The sequence below is a fragment of the Phoenix dactylifera genome, chromosome 13 (assembly GCF_051530095.1).
Source record: "Phoenix dactylifera cultivar Ajwa chromosome 13, Ajwa_hap1_PhDact_Kaust_v1.1, whole genome shotgun sequence".
NCBI classification, from domain to species: domain Eukaryota; kingdom Viridiplantae; phylum Streptophyta; class Magnoliopsida; order Arecales; family Arecaceae; genus Phoenix; species Phoenix dactylifera.
In genome coordinates, this window is record NC_143202.1 from 27,406,338 (window position 1) to 27,426,434 (window position 20,097).

At 38.8% G+C, this 20,097-nt stretch overlaps 2 protein-coding genes and 1 long non-coding RNA gene across 5 annotated transcripts; 1 reads left to right on the top strand and 2 right to left on the bottom strand.

Moving 5' to 3' along the window:
• Positions 1-189: 189 nt before the first annotated feature.
• On the bottom strand, positions 190-10,672 carry LOC103703136 (uncharacterized). 2 transcript variants are annotated; one of them, XM_039130731.3, is made up of 9 exons: positions 10,479-10,672; positions 7,141-9,918; positions 6,328-6,454; positions 6,130-6,209; positions 5,068-5,309; positions 4,356-4,442; positions 2,507-2,606; positions 1,040-1,238; positions 190-935 (listed from the first exon to the last, which is right to left on the bottom strand). In XM_039130731.3, the coding sequence occupies exons 2-9, from the start codon at positions 9,883-9,885 to the stop codon at positions 457-459; spliced, it is 4,059 nt and encodes a 1,352-aa protein (XP_038986659.2). In that variant the 5' UTR covers positions 9,886-9,918; positions 10,479-10,672; the 3' UTR covers positions 190-456. The 2 variants fall into 2 exon arrangements, with proteins under 2 accessions (XP_038986659.2, XP_017697300.3); XM_017841811.5 differs by having other exon boundaries at positions 7,141-10,348.
• Positions 10,673-12,735: 2,063 nt separating this feature from the next.
• Positions 12,736-16,287, bottom strand: LOC103703135 (uncharacterized). Its single transcript, XR_603405.6, has 3 exons — positions 15,891-16,287; positions 15,608-15,682; positions 12,736-13,285 (listed from the first exon to the last, which is right to left on the bottom strand). It is a non-coding gene; the product is annotated as an uncharacterized LOC103703135 (long non-coding RNA).
• Positions 16,288-16,672: 385 nt separating this feature from the next.
• Positions 16,673-19,718, top strand: LOC103703134 (aspartyl/glutamyl-tRNA (Asn/Gln) amidotransferase subunit B). 2 transcript variants are annotated; one of them, XM_008785877.5, is made up of 2 exons: positions 16,673-16,831; positions 19,239-19,718. In XM_008785877.5, the coding sequence occupies exon 2, from the start codon at positions 19,276-19,278 to the stop codon at positions 19,507-19,509; it is 234 nt and encodes a 77-aa protein (XP_008784099.4). In that variant the 5' UTR covers positions 16,673-16,831; positions 19,239-19,275; the 3' UTR covers positions 19,510-19,718. The 2 variants fall into 2 exon arrangements, with proteins under 2 accessions (XP_008784099.4, XP_088565899.2); XM_088709773.2 differs by having other exon boundaries at positions 16,745-16,831; positions 19,245-19,718.
• Positions 19,719-20,097: the final 379 nt, after the last annotated feature.

The following is a 20,097-nucleotide window of genomic DNA, read 5'->3' on the forward strand; positions in this document are numbered from 1 at the left end:
ATATGATCCGCTAAAGCTTTGAATTACAAGAATCAAATGGTCACGACAAGAAAAATGCAGAAGTTAGATGTTGCTACATATGAATTTCTTGGTAAACCTGCAACAATCTTAGAATGTTAGTTTGGAACGCAATAGTGGAGCATGCTTTTAGATGGTACCAACTCATACACAAGAGAATTGCAACTTGAATGAGATCAAAATAAAAGTCTATAATTGATCGTTGCTGGAGTAAGCCCTTATTACAAAATGGCACCACAAATGTAACTATTTCTGGACCTTTCTAAACCGTTTCTTCTTTGCAGTAAGTATGTCTGAACTTGCATGTTTAACAATGATGCAAGGCTAAAAAATTGAAAAAATGCAAAGATTGCTAACTAGCAGATCCTAGATTGTCGAAATATGCATATACAAAAGGACAGGAGTGTAACAAAACAAAATGAAGGCTGTAGGAAGAATTTAGCTTCTCATTCTGATAAGATTCTCAAATGAGAGGGTGCAAGTTACGGCATCATATTGGGCATCCCTTGCCTCATTAGCACTTTGCAACCAACTATTTAGCTGACTATCTGGTGTAGATATGATTCTCGTACCAAAGGGATTGTGGTCTATAACCATATTAACAGGTGGAAAGGAGAGAGGTTCGGTAGTAAGACTTTGTGACAGGGTCTCCGGATCTGTCATTGATGTGTCAAAGGCAGGCAAACTGTTGAAAACAGATACATTGGGAACTTTGGGATGCTGAATCTCTGACAAATCAGTATTCATTCTCCAAGGATCTGGAATGCCATTGATGTGTCCCTCTGTGTTATAATTCCACCAATCTTGGTCAGCTGCAACAAAACCTCCAGTCTCGCTATGCTCACTAAAAGTGCATGGGAGTTCATCATTTTTCTTTGTATTCTTCCCATGACTGTTGCTATTGTCAGTCTGTATATCTGCAGAAAGCAAAAACCAGAAGCAACACTCATAGTTTCATTCAATTGAAAAAAAAGGAAAAGGAAAAAGAATAGATAACAAAAACACTAATGCAAAATACCACCTTCTTGATCCACTGCTCTAATGTTGCATATAGACTTCTGAAGCAAATTTGTTCGTGCGAAAACAACCATGCTCAAATCCCGGATCTCATCTTTGAAGGATGGTTCCAGAGGTTTGAAGGAGAAGGATTTCATCCACATGTCCAGGAGATCAGGAATGGCAGGAATGATCAGCTTCTTGATGCATAATGAAGATAACATCTGCTACAACAAGTCAAAATGATTAAATTTTCAGGAACTGAGATCAAAATAAATAAAACCCAATCATTTCAATATAATATAGAAGGGGAAGTCACAAAGGCAGCATATCAATGAGACTACCATAAAGGATGATTGGGGTAAAAATAAATATGGAGCTAATGCACCATGTCATAACAAAAATAGGGAAGAAAGAGATGTCAGAAGAATCTGAAACTGGTCCAGCATTTCTTAATGCCCTTCAGGTATCATTGCTAACAGTACTCAACAACAAATGTTTCAATTAGTATATTACATAGAAGGGGCATCTGTCAGTTCTTATGGCATGAGTGTACAGCAAAAGTAATGCAAAAGAAATATGAAAATGAAATCCATTTTGTAGCCTTTCCTTCTACGCCTTATGATGTAAACTCTCCTGCCAACTCTAGACCAACCGTAGACAGGAGTCGGCCTTTCCTTGTACATTCTCAATCTTCTCTTCTAAATAAATTTTGGGGGGCTGTCATCTAGCTTCCCTTTCATCAGAAAAAAAAAAGAGAAAGAAATCTATTTTATAGCAAAACAACTTCGCATTCTGACATTCCACAATATCAAATCCATGCAACATAAGGTCTATGAATTATTAGAAAGAAAACAGTGGTAGAATCTTCATGCAAAATATCAGTACAACAGAAAACAGAAGATCTTGCAGTACTCATCGTCAAATCTAAGCTCACAGTGTTCACATTTTCATGCATACAGGGAAAAATCTGTATTTGATCAACAAAAACTATTGGCTTCCAGATGTAGAACCAATGAGTTTTATTCAAGAACGTGGCTCTATGTGATAAAGAAAAAGTATAGAAGAATGTTTGTGGTTTACAATAGCGGAAACAGTGAAGTAGGAAAGTGCTTATGATGTTGCATGATTGCTAAACAAGCGGAACCTGAAGGAAAATTTTGTCTGACAATGCCAATACATGTTCCATTGTAACAATAAGTCTCATAGAAAAAAGAGGCAGCATGTGCATGTAACATGGGGTAACAAAAATAGAGGATGAGGTGATGAATGAATAAAGTTAAAAAGAGGTTTAACAATAGTTTGACTTTCTATTTTGATAAGGAATCTCCTTGAAAAGAGAGATTTTAGGTATAATGCTGCTTATTATGTAAATTCCAACAAAGGTACAATATACTTGGTACTTGAATTTTCAGGATAAGAGATGATGTTAAGTGATAAAAAATTTAGTCTACTAGCCAATTGGAAAGGGATTGGCAGTTTTCTTACATACATCTTCAGTTGCCTTGAGAAGGCGATGGCACATTCCTTGCTTTTGGTATATCGGTCGAGTACCAACAAAAGGCATTTCCGCCAAATTTGTCCCATGGAATCTGTAAAGAGCCACATAACAAGGTATAACTTATACAGTACTATGAAGTAAAGACAAAAGTATGCAAGATATATTACAATAAGTCGAATTAATGACGTGGATTGTCCAAAAAAGCTTTTACAAAATTGGTGAAAATTCTATTGAACAAAATTTAAAAATTATCCAGAAAATCAAATACATACTAAATATTAGGCAGGAAATAGGAAGAAATTTCCATACGTGCATCATAATGTGAGACTCTTTTCAAAAAAGGCTTTACTCGACAAAAAATAAAGAACATGTTCAATCAATACATGCATGTTAGCTTTGGCTATATTCAAACCATTCCTATTAAAAATGCTGCCTTCAAGTACGATATACGGATCACCTCTACCATAGGATAAGGATATGTGAATATAATAACAAAATTATTTCCTCAAAAGTAATCTGTTGCTAATTGCATAGATGAATATCACAAAGAACCAGCTCTTATACCTGGCAAACATGTTCCCCAAATTCTTGGTTTTATTTTTGTCTTTTTTTCTTCAGTGCTCTTCAAATATTCTAATTAGATTCTCAGTTTTGTTTTGATCTAAAGGGTGATCTAAAAGGGAAAAATGATAGGTTAATGGAATAACTGACACATAATGTAGTAATGTTCAGCTTACTTATAACAAAATCAAACTTGTACACAGATCTTATTTTTGTATTGGCTAGTTAGATCAGACTGTTTTCCATATCTCATGGAAACATCACTCATGCATTTGATAGCCAGTCATAAGTTATAGAACTAGTATGGATCATTCTTTAATCCACATAGCTAACCCCATACAGACGAGTCAGGGCTTGCCTGTTCAGGTTAAGGAGTCAAAACACATATAGCATCAAGTTATTGAAGAATCTGTTATCAATTTAACACATGACAAAATGACAAAAAGGCACACAGTGTTCATGTAGATCTTTAGTAGGTAAACATTCATCTACTTATATTTATGTTTGGATTTAAATCAAGAGTCAGCCAGAACCATGATTTTGCTTGATAATTTTGTCGGCATTTTGAATGAAAAATAATTCGTCATGACAGAGTTACAAGAAACCCTCCAACGGACTCCTAAATTATCTCTTTATCACCTTATTTATGCCATGGATGTGGCACATGTTTATTCTATAGGATTTTTAGGTTTTGGATCGAAAGTTGAACCTATTTGGCTTCAGAAAATATTTACAATATTCATCCAAGTAATCTAACTTAAATGTTCTTGCCACGTTGCCTTTATTTTCTTCAAAAGTTGAGGTCATGCCTGCAACATGCAGTGATCTCCAAGATAATGTGGTTCCAACAATTCTAAAGCGCTTGACTTATTCAATACTGATGTCTCAAGACACTGAATCAAAGAAATCCATCTGTAATGCACCTAAAGCAAAGTGAGGTATTATAAGATGGCTTAATTTTTTTTAATTTTTTGAACCAAATCCAACCTACTGGTAAGATATATCCTTGCAACGTCAATGTTACATCTGCTTGCCTGCTAAAGGCTAAGAGCAGTTCTCTTTGCACACCTTCAGATGTTAATACACTTTTCTTGTAGGGAATGGTTCCACTTATTTGCCCATATCAAAAGAAAAAAAGATAAATATTAGTTTTTTCATTGACTAAGGAGTACGGCTGAAAGTACAAGCTAAGTAGAGAGCCAAAACGAAAAATAATGAATATATATATATATATATATATAGTGGCGATAAAAGAGGAAAACCAGGTATGAATACAAACCTCAGTGAAGCTACTGAGATAATTTCCTCATCCTTCTCCAGAATTAGGGTATGAAATCCTTCATAATTCAAACGATTAAAATTTGATCTGGGAAACAAATTAAACAATTATTATCATCTATACACCTAATATATCGAAGAAGTAAGTTCCTCGAGACTGAAATCAGAAAATGGATTACAGAAAATGGTGCATGTATGATCCCCAATAATCTAGATGATTACAGGATAGTTTGCATCATCAAAACTGAACTGAAATATTGAAATCACATCTTCAATCATGGTATTAAAAAAATAGGTACCTTAAGCTTGAGATCAGTTGTTTATTTGGAATTATACGAGCATAATAAGAAAAAAAGAGTAAAAATTTTACATTGATAGGATTTGACAGATAATAATAAAACTAAAAGAGGAAGCATAACAACCTCATGAAGAACAAGAAATAATAATCCTGCTGCCATCATAATAGAGAGTTTTATGGATATGGATAAAATTCAGAAGATTTGTCCAGCTGTAATGAAGAAAAGAAAAGTTCCTCTGAAATTTAAACACTAAAGCTTTTCAAAGAACTCAAAATAAAAATCATGAACATTACATAATACAGTATAGCTAGATCCAAGATAGACATGAACAGCAGCTCTCTTAAAAGATAGCAAGATGACGCAGCTAAATAGTTTATCAGAGAATTCAGATGAAAGGACAAAGATGAAACTTACCCACGGTTGTAAACTGCTTGACAAATCACGTCCACACCTGTCCTTTGATCCATTAGAGGAACAAAACACTCGTTCAGTACAGAGAGAGCCATGGAAAGTTTTACATTGCATTCCATAATAAAAGGTAATTTCTCATGAGAGATGACTCCCTCCTCTTCATCAAGACATTTCAATAGAGTCCATGAAAACCCCCCTTCCATAGAATTTGAGACACCAAGCATATCTGATAATTGAGTGGCCAGCTGCAATAATAAAACAAGCATGATAATGATTAAGGACTAGAAAGCACGATTCTAGGAAACAACCATATGAATGAAGTACCACCGGCTGGACTTGTGCAAGTCATCAAAATTATATAATAATGAAGAAGAAAAAAGATATTGGCCAAAAACTAGAAAGGAAATCTGGATATTATTACCTTTTGTATTTGTTCAATTCCCATCTAAATATATGGTTTCCAAACCAACATGTAGACCTAGAACTGTCTTTCCTTGTCCTTGCCACAAGATACAAATTATAGCTGCAGGCTTTTGTGCACATTTGTTTTTCTCTCATCCTTTATAAACTCAATACAGAACTCTTTTGCACCTAGCCACACTGACTACTCAATTAAGAGCATATCAAATTACTCAACCCTCACAACCTAATCCTAGATGTTTTCAGAAGAATTTCAGGCATCTACACAAGCATGTGCAATTTGTTTTTAACACGACAGGCAGCTTATTATAAAAAGATGAAATTCAAGCAGGAAAGATGCTAATAGTCTCGCATCAGTAGCAAAAAGAAAACAAATGTGTTTCTCTTCATACATAAATTTATGCTCAGGTTATTTTCTCCTCCACTTCTGGCTTATTTAACAAGATACAAATAGAACAGCAAATCAGTCAAGGAAACATTAACTCTTTCTTGTCATTTTTTATATTAAAAAAAACAAACATATTGGCACTTTTGACCATGGTTCACTTGATGAGGCTACATGGTTATGCCATGGTTGTTTTAAAATGTAAATGCATCAATATAATGCTAGAGGAAACTAAAAGGTTATCCAAGACCAAATGAAACCTTCTTGCATTTTTTCCCGCAGAATGAAATTGGCACTGAACCCTCATTAATGTCATTCCCCCAGGCACATTGTTGGTGATCTGCAAAAGAATTTTCAAGTACTTCAGTCATCACTTAACTAGAAGAACACTAAGGATAGGCCAAAGGTAAGTAAAAAATAACACTAAAAAGAAGCACGTGGAACTGACTTATACTTACATTTGCGTCTACATTGCTTGCACAGAAGCAAAGCTGAGGTGTCAGGACCTCTTTTTGATCCATGCTCAGCTACCATGCAGAAGGCACATCGACAATATGGGCAGTACCAAGCACCCTCTGGAAGAGCCTGAAAGAAGACAAGCATTCCTTTAGTGAACTTACCATGGATGCGCACAGTATACTCAAAAGGAGTAATAAAAGAAGTTCATTGACAGACCATGCTGGTGCCATATAATGCAGATGTTAGAAATAATATTCATCAAATTTAATATTGGAGTAAGGGAAAAGAGTAGTAAAAGACTATTCTTAAAAATGACTAGAAAAATGAAATAACCAAATAAAATAAATAAAAAACATCTTTTCAGTAAAACAGTTTTTCAGAAGCACAAAAAAAATGATAAGCAAATAATCCTTTCTAGCAAAACTATATCTCAGAAGCACCATTATGATCCATCAAGGCGGTAATCACAATAATTTTTTTAGAAAAAGGAAAATTCAAAGCAAAAGTTACATTCTGCTCATAATATCACAACAAGCATGTTAACAAGAGTTCCCTATAGGAGTTTTGTAAGATGTCCGAGAATTTGATCTATACCACCTCACCTAAGTTACAAATATACATGGACGACAATCAAAATTTGGTCTATCTTTTGATTCTGGTCATTTTTTTATGTGCATGCACCTGATTTTTGAGCCTTTTTTCTTTTTTCTGTTTTTTTTTTTTTTTTTTTTTGTCAAGCAGACAAGTCTATTTACTTTTAAAATGTAAAAGAGGTGGGACTATATAGGAGCAACTGGTTCATGAGCTACTACCTTAAGCATCACACAGTCCTGATGGAAAGTCGAAGGGCAATTATCGCAGCATATCAAGTGCCCACCATCTGCACAAACCCCACACGTGTCATCACTGGGATCTGAACCAACAGTTCCTACTGTCTGAAAACCAACTTTATTAAGTTTCTTTTCCTTCTCCCAAGCTTCCAGGAGGCATTGTGTTAATGTTTTTCCTGACATTAGGAAAATGTTATCCCAAGGCAGGTAAAGATCGCTGCCAGCATGAGCTTTGAATTTTGACAATGGCTCAACCTCCTTGCAACTGTCGCACCAAATTCCTCCTCTAGTCACCAAACCATTAGGAATGTTACCCATGCTGTTCTTTGATATGTAAACAACCTTTTCGTTTTCTGTTAGAATGCCAAAATCAATTAGCCAAGATAGTATAGTAAGTTTTGTTTGTGATGAGATCTCTTCGTGATGATTTTCTTTTCCATTCCTCCTAACAATTAGACTGCATCCACGACTCCACTTTTTCTTTTGTTTTGTATTTAAATTTCCACCACTAGCTGGCTTCCTTTTAGCCACCTCAATCTCCTTTTGAGAAGCAGAGGATTTTTCCGATCCTGGATTCTTTGCCTTGCCACCTTTTCTAGAATCATGACTCTCCACCTGTTTGGGTGTTCTGAATTTTTGGCTGTCTGATTTCTTACTGTTGGTTTGCTTCAACTGCATATTATCTGATTCAGGACTTCTTCCTTCCTTGTCGTTGAGTCCGGAGAAATTAGTTATTAGCTCTTCCTGATTCTTCAGCACTGTGTTGGCTGCAAACTTGGACAAATCTAAAAAGGTATCATCAACCCCCATTTCTGCATACAATTCATCATCTACACAAACATGTTTGCCGTTTATACGCACAGATCTCCTGACTCCAAGTACATCACCAGATTGATGCATATCACTGACATCAGTTTGACGTGAAAGGATTGCAATGCTGCAGTCCAGTTTTTGAGCTTCAGAACCTGAGCTTTTGCCTGTCATACTAAAATTCATCTTCTCATCTATCACACTCTCTGAAACTAATGACTTTCCCTTGTTCTTTCTAGGAGCTGCGTTAACAACAGATTTAGATGAAGCCAAGTTGTTTTCTACCATCAATTCTGCATGCACTTCTGAATCCACTGGAACATTTTTCTTATTTGCACGCCTGGACCTCCTAACTCCAACTATTTGGCTATCTTTCTCCACACAGGTTGTGCTGCTATGTGTATTTCTTGTAACCCCCATACTGCTGGATTTTGACTTTCTGACTTCATTGTTCGATGATTGATCTATCATGCATACTTCAGGCATGTTATCAAGTACAATTTTTGCTTGTGAAGTTCTAAATTTCTGCTCCTCCTTGCCCCTCACTGCATTTACTGCATTTCCGCTGACTCTGCATGTAGACAAATATGAGAAGTTGCCGTCAGTTTCTGCATTATCCACTTTACTTTCTACAGGAACATGTCTCCTGCTAATTTGCATAGATTTCCTTACTTCAAGCAATTCTCCATCTTGGCGTGTGCGATTTGTACAGGGTCTATCATTTTCTATAGTCAAACTGCAGCTACCAGCCATCTTCTTGGATTCATTGTCCAAGCATCTATCTTTGACATGTAATTTTGTTTTCTCGTCTACCATGCTCGATGAAACCACCTGGTTCGCTCCTTCAGATACCACCATACCTGGCATGTTTGATGAAGCCTTGCTAATTTTATAGACAGAATACTGTTTTAACTGGGGAGGCTTTTCGCTTGTCATTTCAGGCTCCACATTCCCTCTGATTGTAGAATTCTTTGTCCTGATGCTTTCGCCCTTCTTGCCACTGCCCTCAGCTGCAACACGACTCTGCATGGTTACGTTGCTGGAGGGGAGCCCTGCAATGGAATTGCCATCAGCTGTTGTTCCACTTTGCAGGCCTACATTGCTCGTCATTCCAGGCTCCGCATTCTCTCTGACTGTAGAATTCTTTGTCTTGATGCTTTTCCCCTTCTTACCACCGCCCTCATATGCAACTCCACTTTGCAGGGGTACATTGCTAGCAGGGATCTCTGCAATGGAGTTGCCGGGAGCTGCTGCTCCGCTTTGCAGGCCTACATTGCTCACAGAGAGCCCTCCAACAAAGGTACCATCAAGCCCCCTGTTCTCCCGGAATTGGGATGCACTCCATGCCTTCTCCTTATACTTTGAAGTACCATGTAGAAAGGTCTCGAATGCTTTGGGAAGGGAATAATAAGCAATACCATTGGGAGAGATGTAAATGTAGTCACCAAAGCCAGGCCGAAATATCACCCTCCATCCAAAGAATTGCAAAAGGTTCACTAGGTATGGGGGCGGCGGTCCTGATTTGGAGCCAAACATACTGTTGTCTCCTACCGGTGGTATCTCGGAAGCATTCTTACCGACTGATTGCCCTTGTTTCGGTCTGGTGGGTCTGCTTGCTGAACTACTGCTCTTCCTGGCCTTCTTCTCTGGCACCCAATCCGGATCCTGCATTTCGCTGGAGGTCCTTTTACCTTTCTGACTTTCTGATGCCGATGATGCTTCATCTGTTGAATTAGATAAAGTGTCCATTTTGCTGACAGCATTAAGATTGGGAGTCCCCTCTACTGTGTTCTGGTTGAAAGCATTAGAAGCCACCGGAAATGCAGAAGAGTTGCCCAATCCAACAGTGTTGTTTCCCAAGTTTAGGACCAAGAACGAGCCATTCAAAGTCGAATTCTCCATGGGTGGGGGAGCCATTAGAGCAAAACCCTAGGCCAAGACAAACTAATCCTGCAAAACCACCGATTTCCGGCTTTCAATGGCACCAACACAATTCAAGAACCAAATAGATCATCCAAAAAACACGCATGCACACACCCACATAAAGAAAGGCCAGCGCCTTTTTGCCGCAAATTAATAGAAATCCTAGAAGTAATAAACCTCCAAACAAATCCAGAAAGAAGATATATTCCAATCCTGTTGAAACCTTCAATCCAATAGATGAAAAAGTGGTTTTTGTTTCTCTAATTTGATCGGAAAAAGCACCAAAACCCAAAAAAAAGGATCCGGATTTCTCCTAGAAAACTAACGAGCAGTACCAAGTTTTCACATGCAATCAACCAATCACATTAATGCAATGCACCATCAAAAAGACAACACCGGAAGAAAGAAACAATCAGAGACGAGCAATCTCCGTCTATAAACCTCCAATCGGTTACTCCTAAAAAAAAGAATACTCCAATCAGTTCAAAACTCCGAAAAACTTCAACCTAACCCAATAAAAAAAAACTAGAAAAAAAGAACGAGGAAAAAACCGATGATTATAATCCGATATAATTAAAATGGCTTACTTGAAACGAGACGATTTCAGCTCCTCCAAACCAACCCATCCTCGAATCAAAAGAGAGAAAAAGCATTAGGGTTTTTCTCTCCCGTTTCCTTGGAGGAGGAGGAGGAGGAGACGAGGAAGAGACCGATATTGGCTCGGGCTCCGTCTCCGTTTTCTTACTTTCTTTGATTTGTTTTTTTGTTGCTCTAAAAAGGTAAAAGTAAAGAGAGTTATCGTTCGTTATTTATAGATATTTTTTCCATCACGGTCACTTTGGGATGGTATCGCAAATTACTCTTTTGTATCAGATTCCATCAAACCCTTCGCTGCATGCAGCTAATGAGCCTCTTATGTTATTTCTTTAACGTCCCCTCCTTTCCCCTGCCTCGCGGGTAAGCGTAGCGGATATCTGCTTCCCCTGATGGGCACTAGGATTTCTGGTGTAAAACAGGAAACACCGTAGGAGGAGGGGGCTCGACGGCTCGTGTTGGATTAGATGGCGGCTCGTGCGAAGGCGGTGCCTGTAAGTTAGGCTGGAGGTGGTGTAAGGTGTTTGGTAGGTTAAGGCGACTAGCGGATCGGCTTACGTGGGAAGGAGGAGAATGTTGGGAGATCGCATTGGGAGCGGACCCAACTCGATTCTGGTCACGTGCGGTGGGAATAAGAAGGGTTGCTTAAATAGTAGTTTGGGCACGAAGCAGTCGATTTAATGTTGCTGGTTGTTTACAGGGAGCGCAGCTCAGCTGTCTCCCCGCGGTTTCACAGCTTTATGAACTAATATGTCAAATTATTATTAGCAAGCAAGGTGGAGCCCATGGTTGATGCTGGCTCAGGCCATATATATTCGCATTCTACTTTGGGATGGTCATCTAGAATGTTGCATGAAACGCAAATTTATCGGTTGATATGGCATAGTTAAATCAGCAAGCATTTTAGGACTGGGAGGCCATGTTTGATGAGGACATGTAGTTCACCTTCTATTCTAGTATTGCCATCTAAGACATTCTCTTAGACACAAATTCGTAGATTGTTATGTTCAAATATGTTTTGCCAGTTTTCTTGGTTGATATGCTGCAATTTCATTGGCAAGTTTTTTTTTTTGGTAAGAATCATTGGCCATTGATGTGGCTAAAATATATCAACCAATGAGGAGGTGACATGTGGCGGAAAAAAAAAAAAAAAAAGGATGTGGTACTATTTAAATTTGAACTTTTGGGCCCCAATTAAAAAAAAGCTTAAACTCTTCCCAATGAATCAAAGACTGTAGAGCATGAATTCATTAAAAGAAAGAGCCTTTGTTTAATTATTTTTTCCTTAGCTTTCTTGTTCTACCAAAGTTCTCTCTTATTTAAGCATCGGAGAGCTTGAATGGAGCTAATCTGACGAGTCTTTCTTTTTTTTTTGTGTGCAAGATAGGGATCGTTTGATCGGGTTTTGGACAAAAGCAGCCATGTTCGATGAGGACATGTACTTCACCTGCTATTTCAGGATTGCCATCGAAAACATTCTCTGGAACACAACTTTACAAATCGATATGTTTTATCATTAGGCATTTTGGCACTTGCAAACCAGTTAGTCAGCTAGAAGTATTTTTTTCAACTAGTTTTCATATGGCAACTCTGATTGTCGTACAGCTTAATGAGCTGTGTCACATTTTTCATCCGTAAATGCGGGGAGTTTGGAACCTATGGCAGGTTAAGGTCAGTAACTTCTACATTTCAAGTTTAGCATAGCCATCTGACATGGTCAAGTGGCATAACAAGCCAGTCAAGCTTTAACATTGTTATCCAGCAAGCAGTATTCTTTGCCACTATTTCCTGTCAAAAAGGAGGCAGCTCTGACTCTCCATACCGTGAGAGTAACATGAATTAGCAACACGAATCAAGAGTAGACCCATATTCTTATGGTCTGAGAGATGAGCAGTTGTATCCTCTATAGTCTCTTAATCTCTCCCTTTGTATGTGTTACATAGGTTGCAAGATAGCAAGGGTGATCCAGAACAGAGCATTTCTAAGTTGGCATCCATTACCTCACAACTAGGAGGAGCGATAGTTTAATAGAATCAAGTTGGGCAGACCAGTAATTCGTAACATACCGCTGTTGCATATATATTGATGCGATAACAAACAGTAGTGACTGGTCAGCTGCTCCTACTTGGAAGGATAGCATGCAAGAAAATACATCTCAACAATAGATAACCCTGACAAGCAAACCTCTCATTGCTTTTAACAAGCTTTCAGCCTTTAAACTCACTGGTCAGCAGTTCTGCTCACTCTCATCACAGCATAATAAATAAATAAATAAATAAATAAATAAAAAGTTTGTACTTTTACAATACCAAGCACAAGCAGCTAAGATTCCGCAACTCCAGTTGCAATTTGTTCTGCCGGCCACTTAGTCATTTGATATAAGATGACAACTGCAGTTCATCGATCTGCATTTAACAGAACACATGCTGTCTGCGGAGCTTCTGCTCCATTAAACTCAGCAGGGGCGCTAAATATGAACCCATGAACAGAAATCTTATACATGAAGTAAAATCAGGAGGGGTAAAAGTTCCTCCCATTTATTCGAGTATGGGTCCATGAAAAATTCATAAAGTGGATACACCTCGGCTCGACATACAGGGACTTTATGCAATGCAGGATAACAGACTGGTTTCCACCTCTTACAGATAGCACAGCACCAGCAGCAGCCAAAATGGAACAGTTCCTATATAGCTGCGAAATATTCCTTGCTGAGTTTAGGGTCTGGCTTCATAGACCTCTCCCCAGGCTTCCATCCTGCAGGGCAGACCTCATCTGGGTTCTCTTGGACATATTGCAATGCCTGAAAAGCACAGTAAAGAAGTTTGAATTAATCTGGGCAGGTAGAGTTTATCTAGCCTACAAAATTTACAGGGTTAATAATCCAAGCAACAGGAGACGTATCTGCAATCTAAATTGGCAGCCACAAAAAAGAAATCACAAATTCTAGATTTATTTGATAGTTCTTGAGTGGGTTACTGCTGCAACAAACTGTATTTATTAAAATCTATTGGTGAAATATTAAGCAAAATGTATGATTTGGTAGCTTTCAGGAAACAGCTCATCCCCCAGGCAAAAAATGGATTACGGGATGCAAATTGGAGTGACCGACCAAATAATGAACACATCTTGTTATAAAGCAGAACGAGAGCTCTGAACGTTCTTCTCCAATTTTACCTGAAGCGTCCTCATGGTTTCATCAACACTCCGTCCACTTGCAAGGTTACTAATCAAGTAATTGGTAATCACAAGCATCTTGGCTTGATAATCAAGTTCATGTACAGCTACTGGGATTTAGAATCTGGCCAGTGTTGAAACAGAAATCACCATGTTTTGGACCTCTTCGTTCACTTCTGGGCACATTAGGTTTGACCTAAGCCAGCACTACCTTACTGGAAGACTAATTTCACCTGGATTCTGCTAGAATGTCTTGGGCCAGGCTGACCAAAATGTACTGCAGAACTAAAAAACTTAAACCATGATTATTTAACTTCCAAACAACACTTTATAGTTCATTTCTTCACAAGAAAGATGTCACAAATTAAAAGTTCTCAAGCAATCATTTCTTGGCAAGGGAAAAGGAATTGTTTTATTCTGTGGATGATGCATTCATGGTGTTGTTTAGCATCATAACAAGTATCACTAATGACAAAACCAGAAGGAAAAAATCAACAGTGGAGGTCTTAAGTCATTCATAAAGCTGATACAGCATGTGGTGCATGGCTGCTTTGGCAAATTCTTCATCCTATTTGATATTATGAAGGACATTGACAGATTCTAGCAGCAAGTTGTCTGGTTGCATGCTCCATGTTAGCCCTTTAAGTGCAGAATAACCTTTTATCCAGAGTCAATGACTTTACAACTAGGTTTACTACTGTTGCGACTGTCATGATCCCCCTGCGCAGGCATGTCTAGCTCCAGCCATAAGCTTGGAGTGCAGACTTGCATGTGCAGAAATGCATAGGCACACACAAATGCATCCATAATAATATTTAGACTTAGCTCCAAAGAATTATAATTTACTGACCAATACCTTCCAATATCTTCAGAGTAATTCCCACATCGAGAAAGACCAGAGTAGCAACTGCTAGTAACTCAATGCCTACACAGTACAATACCATAAAAATATACAATACCACACAGTTCTGAATTACTCATTTCAATTCTTTTGAATAATTTTGAGTATCTTTTGCATAATGATTAGACTAGCTTGCGACCAAAATTTTCACCTATGCAGTAAGCCCATATTCTAAGTCAGCTACAGCCAATTTCTTGAAACGTGCATGATATAAAATTGAAACAGGTTTTTTGCATAAGCTTTTTTTTAACTATAAATTTTGACAAGAAACCAAAGAAAGCCTTGATGATATAAAAATTAGTGAAAACACATGCACAAAGAAGCCTCCCAGGACCAACCAATGAAACAAATATCAGTCATGGCCAGAGTTTCAATTTTCTTATTTTTCCAGTAATTTCCAATATCCAAAATCATCAAATATGCCATCTGTATTGTACTTTTTTCCCTTTTACCATAATTGTTTCTTGAGATATTTTAATATCCCTTTAGGTCATTATTGTTCTTTTAACAAATAAACACCCTTGGTCAGCATATAGATGACCAACAACCAGCCATAGATTGAAAAAACAAAAAAACAAATGGCAAATAAGAAGGTAAACGGGAGGTCAACAATATTTTCCCCATGATTATGAAGAGAGAATTTCCCAGTTTAAATTGTTGGGTATCGCTATTGAAAACTCACTGGAGATCTCCCTACCATGAACTGTTAGATGGTCCTAGGCTTTACGGCCGCTTAAAATCAAAATATGCTGATGCATTGTACACGAGCATTCTCAACTCTGCTGAATGCTCTTATTTCGTTGGATTGGATTATCAGGATATTGCTAAGACAAAGGGCAAAAAGATCACAATCTTCTTGTAGAGGACAACAGCTACAAGCAATGCATTATCCAATTTAGTGGAATTTGCAGCATGTATCGCAACTTCTAATTAATACCATCGCAACTGTAATCATAATACAGGGAGAACCTATTATCAAAGCCGAATTTTCCAGAGAACAAACAAAAGAGAGGAAGGAATACCAAAATCGAATGCAATTGTGTGTACCTTGCTGAACTCCTGATCAAAGACTGCTTCAGCTTCAAAATCTAGCGCCAGATTTCCAGCCAGTGGCAGCTCATTCTGCAAAAATAATCAACTCGCTCAGAAAAGAAGATTAAAAGTCCCGAACCCAAAAAAGCACTCAAGCGAAGTAAAACAAGAAAAAAAACAACGATAACCCAAAGAGTATTGCCGCTGCATTAGAAAAACCACGAGAAACAATCAATTACTGGAAAAGACAAAAAATCTAAAACACTGATAAGAGTGACGGGATCGAGAATAGAATAACCTAGAGTGACCAGGAAATCCGGCAACAGGAACGAAACGCCATCAAATCATAATAAGAATAGAAATTCCTGGTGTCTGGGAGAACAACCCCGCCGACGGCATTCGCGACGAAGCTTCTTCGGGAAGATTTGGGAGCGGAGACAAACGGAGAGGGAGCGAGGCTGGAAGTCCTTCCGCAGGCCGTGGAGGCTCTTCGGGATGGCTAGGGTTTTGGAAAGACGCCCCGGCGCGGAAGGCAAAGAAGCCATGGGCGCCAAAGGTTTGGAGGGGAAGACCCTAGGGTTCGAGTTCGAGGAGACGATAGAAGGAACGGAGCGAGCCATGGCGACGGAGCGCTCCCTTTCTCTCTCCTTCGCGCTGCCTCTGTCACCGGGAGCGTGGATAAGGGAGAAGGGGAGGGGGGTTGAACCGGCGCCACATGATCTCGAGTTGAACCCGACCGGACCGGACCGGACCGACCGGGGATCTAGGTGGAGTGGTCGCCCCTCGCCCGTAGGCAAGTGTGGTGAAGCGTCCATTGTTCTGCTGGAACCGGCTAGCGGAGAGGGTGCGGCGGAAGGGACTCAAGGGGTCCATTTTTTTTGCTTTCGTAGAACATCAAGATTTTAATAGAATTGTGAATTAAATGGCTTCGTACGTGATCGCTCACTTGAGGGACTCTATAAATTTAAAAAAATGTTGCCCATGGTATTACAAGATTTGCTATATATTTTGATTTTAGGTGTTCTCATTTTAGTTGTGTATGAGGGATCCCTATAGGGAAAAAAAATAAAAAATTCCAGAGTGTTATTGGACAATTTGGACCCCATGCGGCGGAGAGAGACGGAGCGACTAACCTGTACCCGCGGCGCATCTGAACCCTGTCGTCTCCGGCACTGCCATATCCCCAAGGAATACCCACCGAACCAATCGCGAAAGGTGCGAGAGGTATCGGCCTCACAGGTGCGGTTCTTCTGACACCCCCTTTTCTTTTTCAATTTTTTTCTTGGTTCTTTTCCTTAATTGGTCCTGGAATCGCTATTATTCGAAAGTATTCGAGTTTCCCAATTCCTATCAACTCCTTATATGGCTTCTTCAAATCAGAAAAAACTTGCAATCTTCTCCTTCCTTCCCCTGATTAAGCCCTCTTTCTCTAGAAATATAATCATCGTTTCTTTCGGTGAGTTTTTTTTGTAAGATTATGATGTGGGATTTTTTTTTCGAAAGCGTGGGATGCGATCGCTGCGGAATGATAAGCGAACACGAGGTTGCAATCCTTGATAACATATGATGACAAAGAACTTATTTGAAGCTGATGCTAAATGATTACGTCAAGACTTGATATTTGTATTATGATTAAGTTGGGATTGAAGGTTGGCTGTGACTGATGAAAGGGAATGAGTTTAGATGGTGTGTTGTATGAATGAAATCAAAGGGGTAAATGTATCGACTGTATAGCAAGAGGGTGATATGAAAACCCAAGTAAGAAATTAGGCATGACATGATGCTATTAGTCTGCAACATTCTGGTGGGATTTAGGAACCTATTTGAAGCTGCTAAAGTTGAATGAGATTGGCATAGTGACCATTAGTCCATCACATTGTGAGGCTGTTATAATTTTTTTTTTTTTGGTTGAGGTAAGTAAGGCTATTAAAAATCAAAACTGCATACTTGCATGGATATGCAAGAGCAAAACAAAGCAGAATGTTGGCATTGGCACGATATGTGCTGACTGGCAAGCCTACACCTGAATCATTTGTTCAGCCATATCTCTTTGACGATATTTGATAAACATTATTTACTATGCCGTTCAAATTTCATGTCATTTTGGAAGCAGTGGGTAGGATAGACAACCCTACATAGATCCAATTTTTGTTCTTCTAGTTGTTGTTATTGTACAGTTTTCATTATATCAAAGTATTTTGGTGTTAATGACTGCAAAAAGTCATGTTATGTAAATTTAAACAAAGGCGGGCAATGTCCTCTTGTGGTTGGTTGAAAATATTCTTTCATCAGTTGTTGGGTAATTTTCTCTCATACTGTCATCTAGTGCATGGAAAGGTGATCATAGATTGGGGTATGTATGCAGGAAAAGAGTAGGGGGTTCCTTAGGATGTTTAAAAGGTAACGAGATCAAGAATGTTGGAAGAATATGCAAGGATTCAAGTATCTAGGATTTCCATGCTGAAGGAAAATCAAATGAGATTATTCTTTCCCTTTCACTTTTTCTGAATCAAGATAATAGTAAAATATGGATGCTTTTTGGTTATTGAATTGATAATTTCTACTCTATATATAATGGGAAAGTCACTATAAATGGCACTGTATCTTTAGTAAAAATGTGGGAAGTCCAGCACATGCTAAACTCCTAGAGCATTTCATGAGGCCCCCAATCAACTCCTGCAGTATGTTTTTTTTTTCCCCTCATGCGCAGAGAACCTGCAGGATTCTAGTCATGAATAACCAGTAAAGACACGCATGAAGGCCTTCTGCAGGAGGTTGGATTTTTGGACGTAGAGGGGGTTTAACATGGAATAAATGTAACAGAAAGGTGCAGACCTGGACTGTTCTCCCTTTGCTTGAGGACAATGGGTATTTGGTTCAGACATAAAATATCTGAACAATATGGGGAGCAGTTCAGTTGCATGCATCACAAATGCATGCGGACTTGGACCAATTAGCAGGAGAAGTAGAAGTCTCATGACACCTCCAAGGTGTTTAGAAGCCAAAGAAGGCTGTTGCGGAGGCCTACATGATTAAGTAGCATTCAATGTGTTGAGTTGTGCCTTGTAAACTCGAGCTGCTTTTAGTTAGAAGTTGGCTTGAAAGTTCATATACCGAGAACTAGATTAAGTAGTGCTGATCATGTTTGTGTATAAGTCAAGTGTGAAGCCAAAATTTTGAGGATACTCGGCATTTTCAGGAACCCCTCCACACCCCCCCCCCCCCCCCCCCCTCTCTCTAAGAGGATAAATATGTTTGTATGTATGTCTGTACTTCTGAAGGGTACAATGGGAGGTAGCTTTTCTAAGCAAATGATGTGGAATGTTAGAAATTTTGTCAAAAGGAAAAAAGATGCAGAATGTTAGAAATGGCATATTTATGTGCAGTGTAACATATTACAGTTTTGTGATGGCCCTTGAGGCTTGACTTCCCAGAAGAAAATAGCAGCACCCCTATTGTGCAACACTCAATTTTGATCAAAGTCTGTTTTAGCATCTAATGTGGCATCTTAATATGCTACTGATTTTTTTTTTCGAAAACAACTTAATGCATTCCCTTAAAAGTTCTCTTGCACAGTTTCTCACAAGACTGATCCTTATTTGTGCCTTTGTTTCAGCCTCACAAATCTGATCCTCTGCCTTTTCAGATTCAGGTGGCACGCAATCAGAATTCTCTGAATTGACATGGGGAATAAGCCTACCAAGCAGGAGCGCGACGAGATCCTGGTTAAGGTCATGCCTCCATTGGACCGAGCCTATGGTAGATGGCTTGCTCGTGATGTTCAAAGGCTTCATGGTTTCACCCCAAAGAACCCTCCTGCTATAAAGCCCCCTGACCATTATATTGAATACATGCAGCTTTATGGCTGGCTGGATCTGGACATGGATGACCCAGATCTGGCTCACTTGGTTAAGTAGGATGTCATTTCCTTTTTGTTTCGAGTGATTATAATATAATGGAGGTGTCTAGGCCTGGTAGATCTATTGGTTTTGTCATATATGACAATTTACAGCCTTTAAAATCTGAATGAATTTTGTGGAAGAAGATAGTGCTATCACTCCCAATACATTATAAAATGGTGAAATTAGATTTGCATTATAGTTCCTGTTTGTACCAGTCTGTTAAATATGGGTGATTATAATATAATGGAGGTGTCTAGGCCTGGTAGATCTATTGGTTTTGTCATATATGACAATTTACAGCCTTTAAAATCTGAATGAATTTTGTGGAAGAAGATAGTGCTATCACTCCCAATACGGTATAAAATGGTGAAATTAGATATGCATTATAGTTCCTGTTTGTACCAGACTGTTAAATATGGGATTGAGATTGTGTTGATTCTGCTTGGTCTGTACATTTTAGTATCATGCCATGTTCACTTCCTGGCCAGCTTGCTGACTTTGAGAAACCAATGGAGTTTATTGAGCACAGAACTCAAGAGAGCCCCAGCTCATGACCAGTAAAGAAACAGGGATGATAGTACTCGCCTCACCCTCACTTACCAG

Bases quoted from the DNA above. Each gene is read 5' to 3' on its own strand.
- LOC103703136 (XM_039130731.3), bottom strand. From the start codon at position 9,885: ATGGCTCCCCCACCCATGGAGAATTCGACTTTGAATGGCTCGTTCTTG. The intron at 5,310-6,129 runs GTTTCATTTGGT...TTATTATTGCAG, and splicing joins GCGGGAAAAAATGCAAGAAG to CTGGCCACTCAATTATCAGA. The intron at 1,239-2,506 runs GTATGTAAGAAA...TTGTTGTAGCAG, and splicing joins TTCTCAAGGCAACTGAAGAT to ATGTTATCTTCATTATGCAT.
- LOC103703134 (XM_008785877.5), top strand. From the start codon at position 19,276: ATGGGGAATAAGCCTACCAAGCAGGAGCGCGACGAGATCCTGGTTAAG.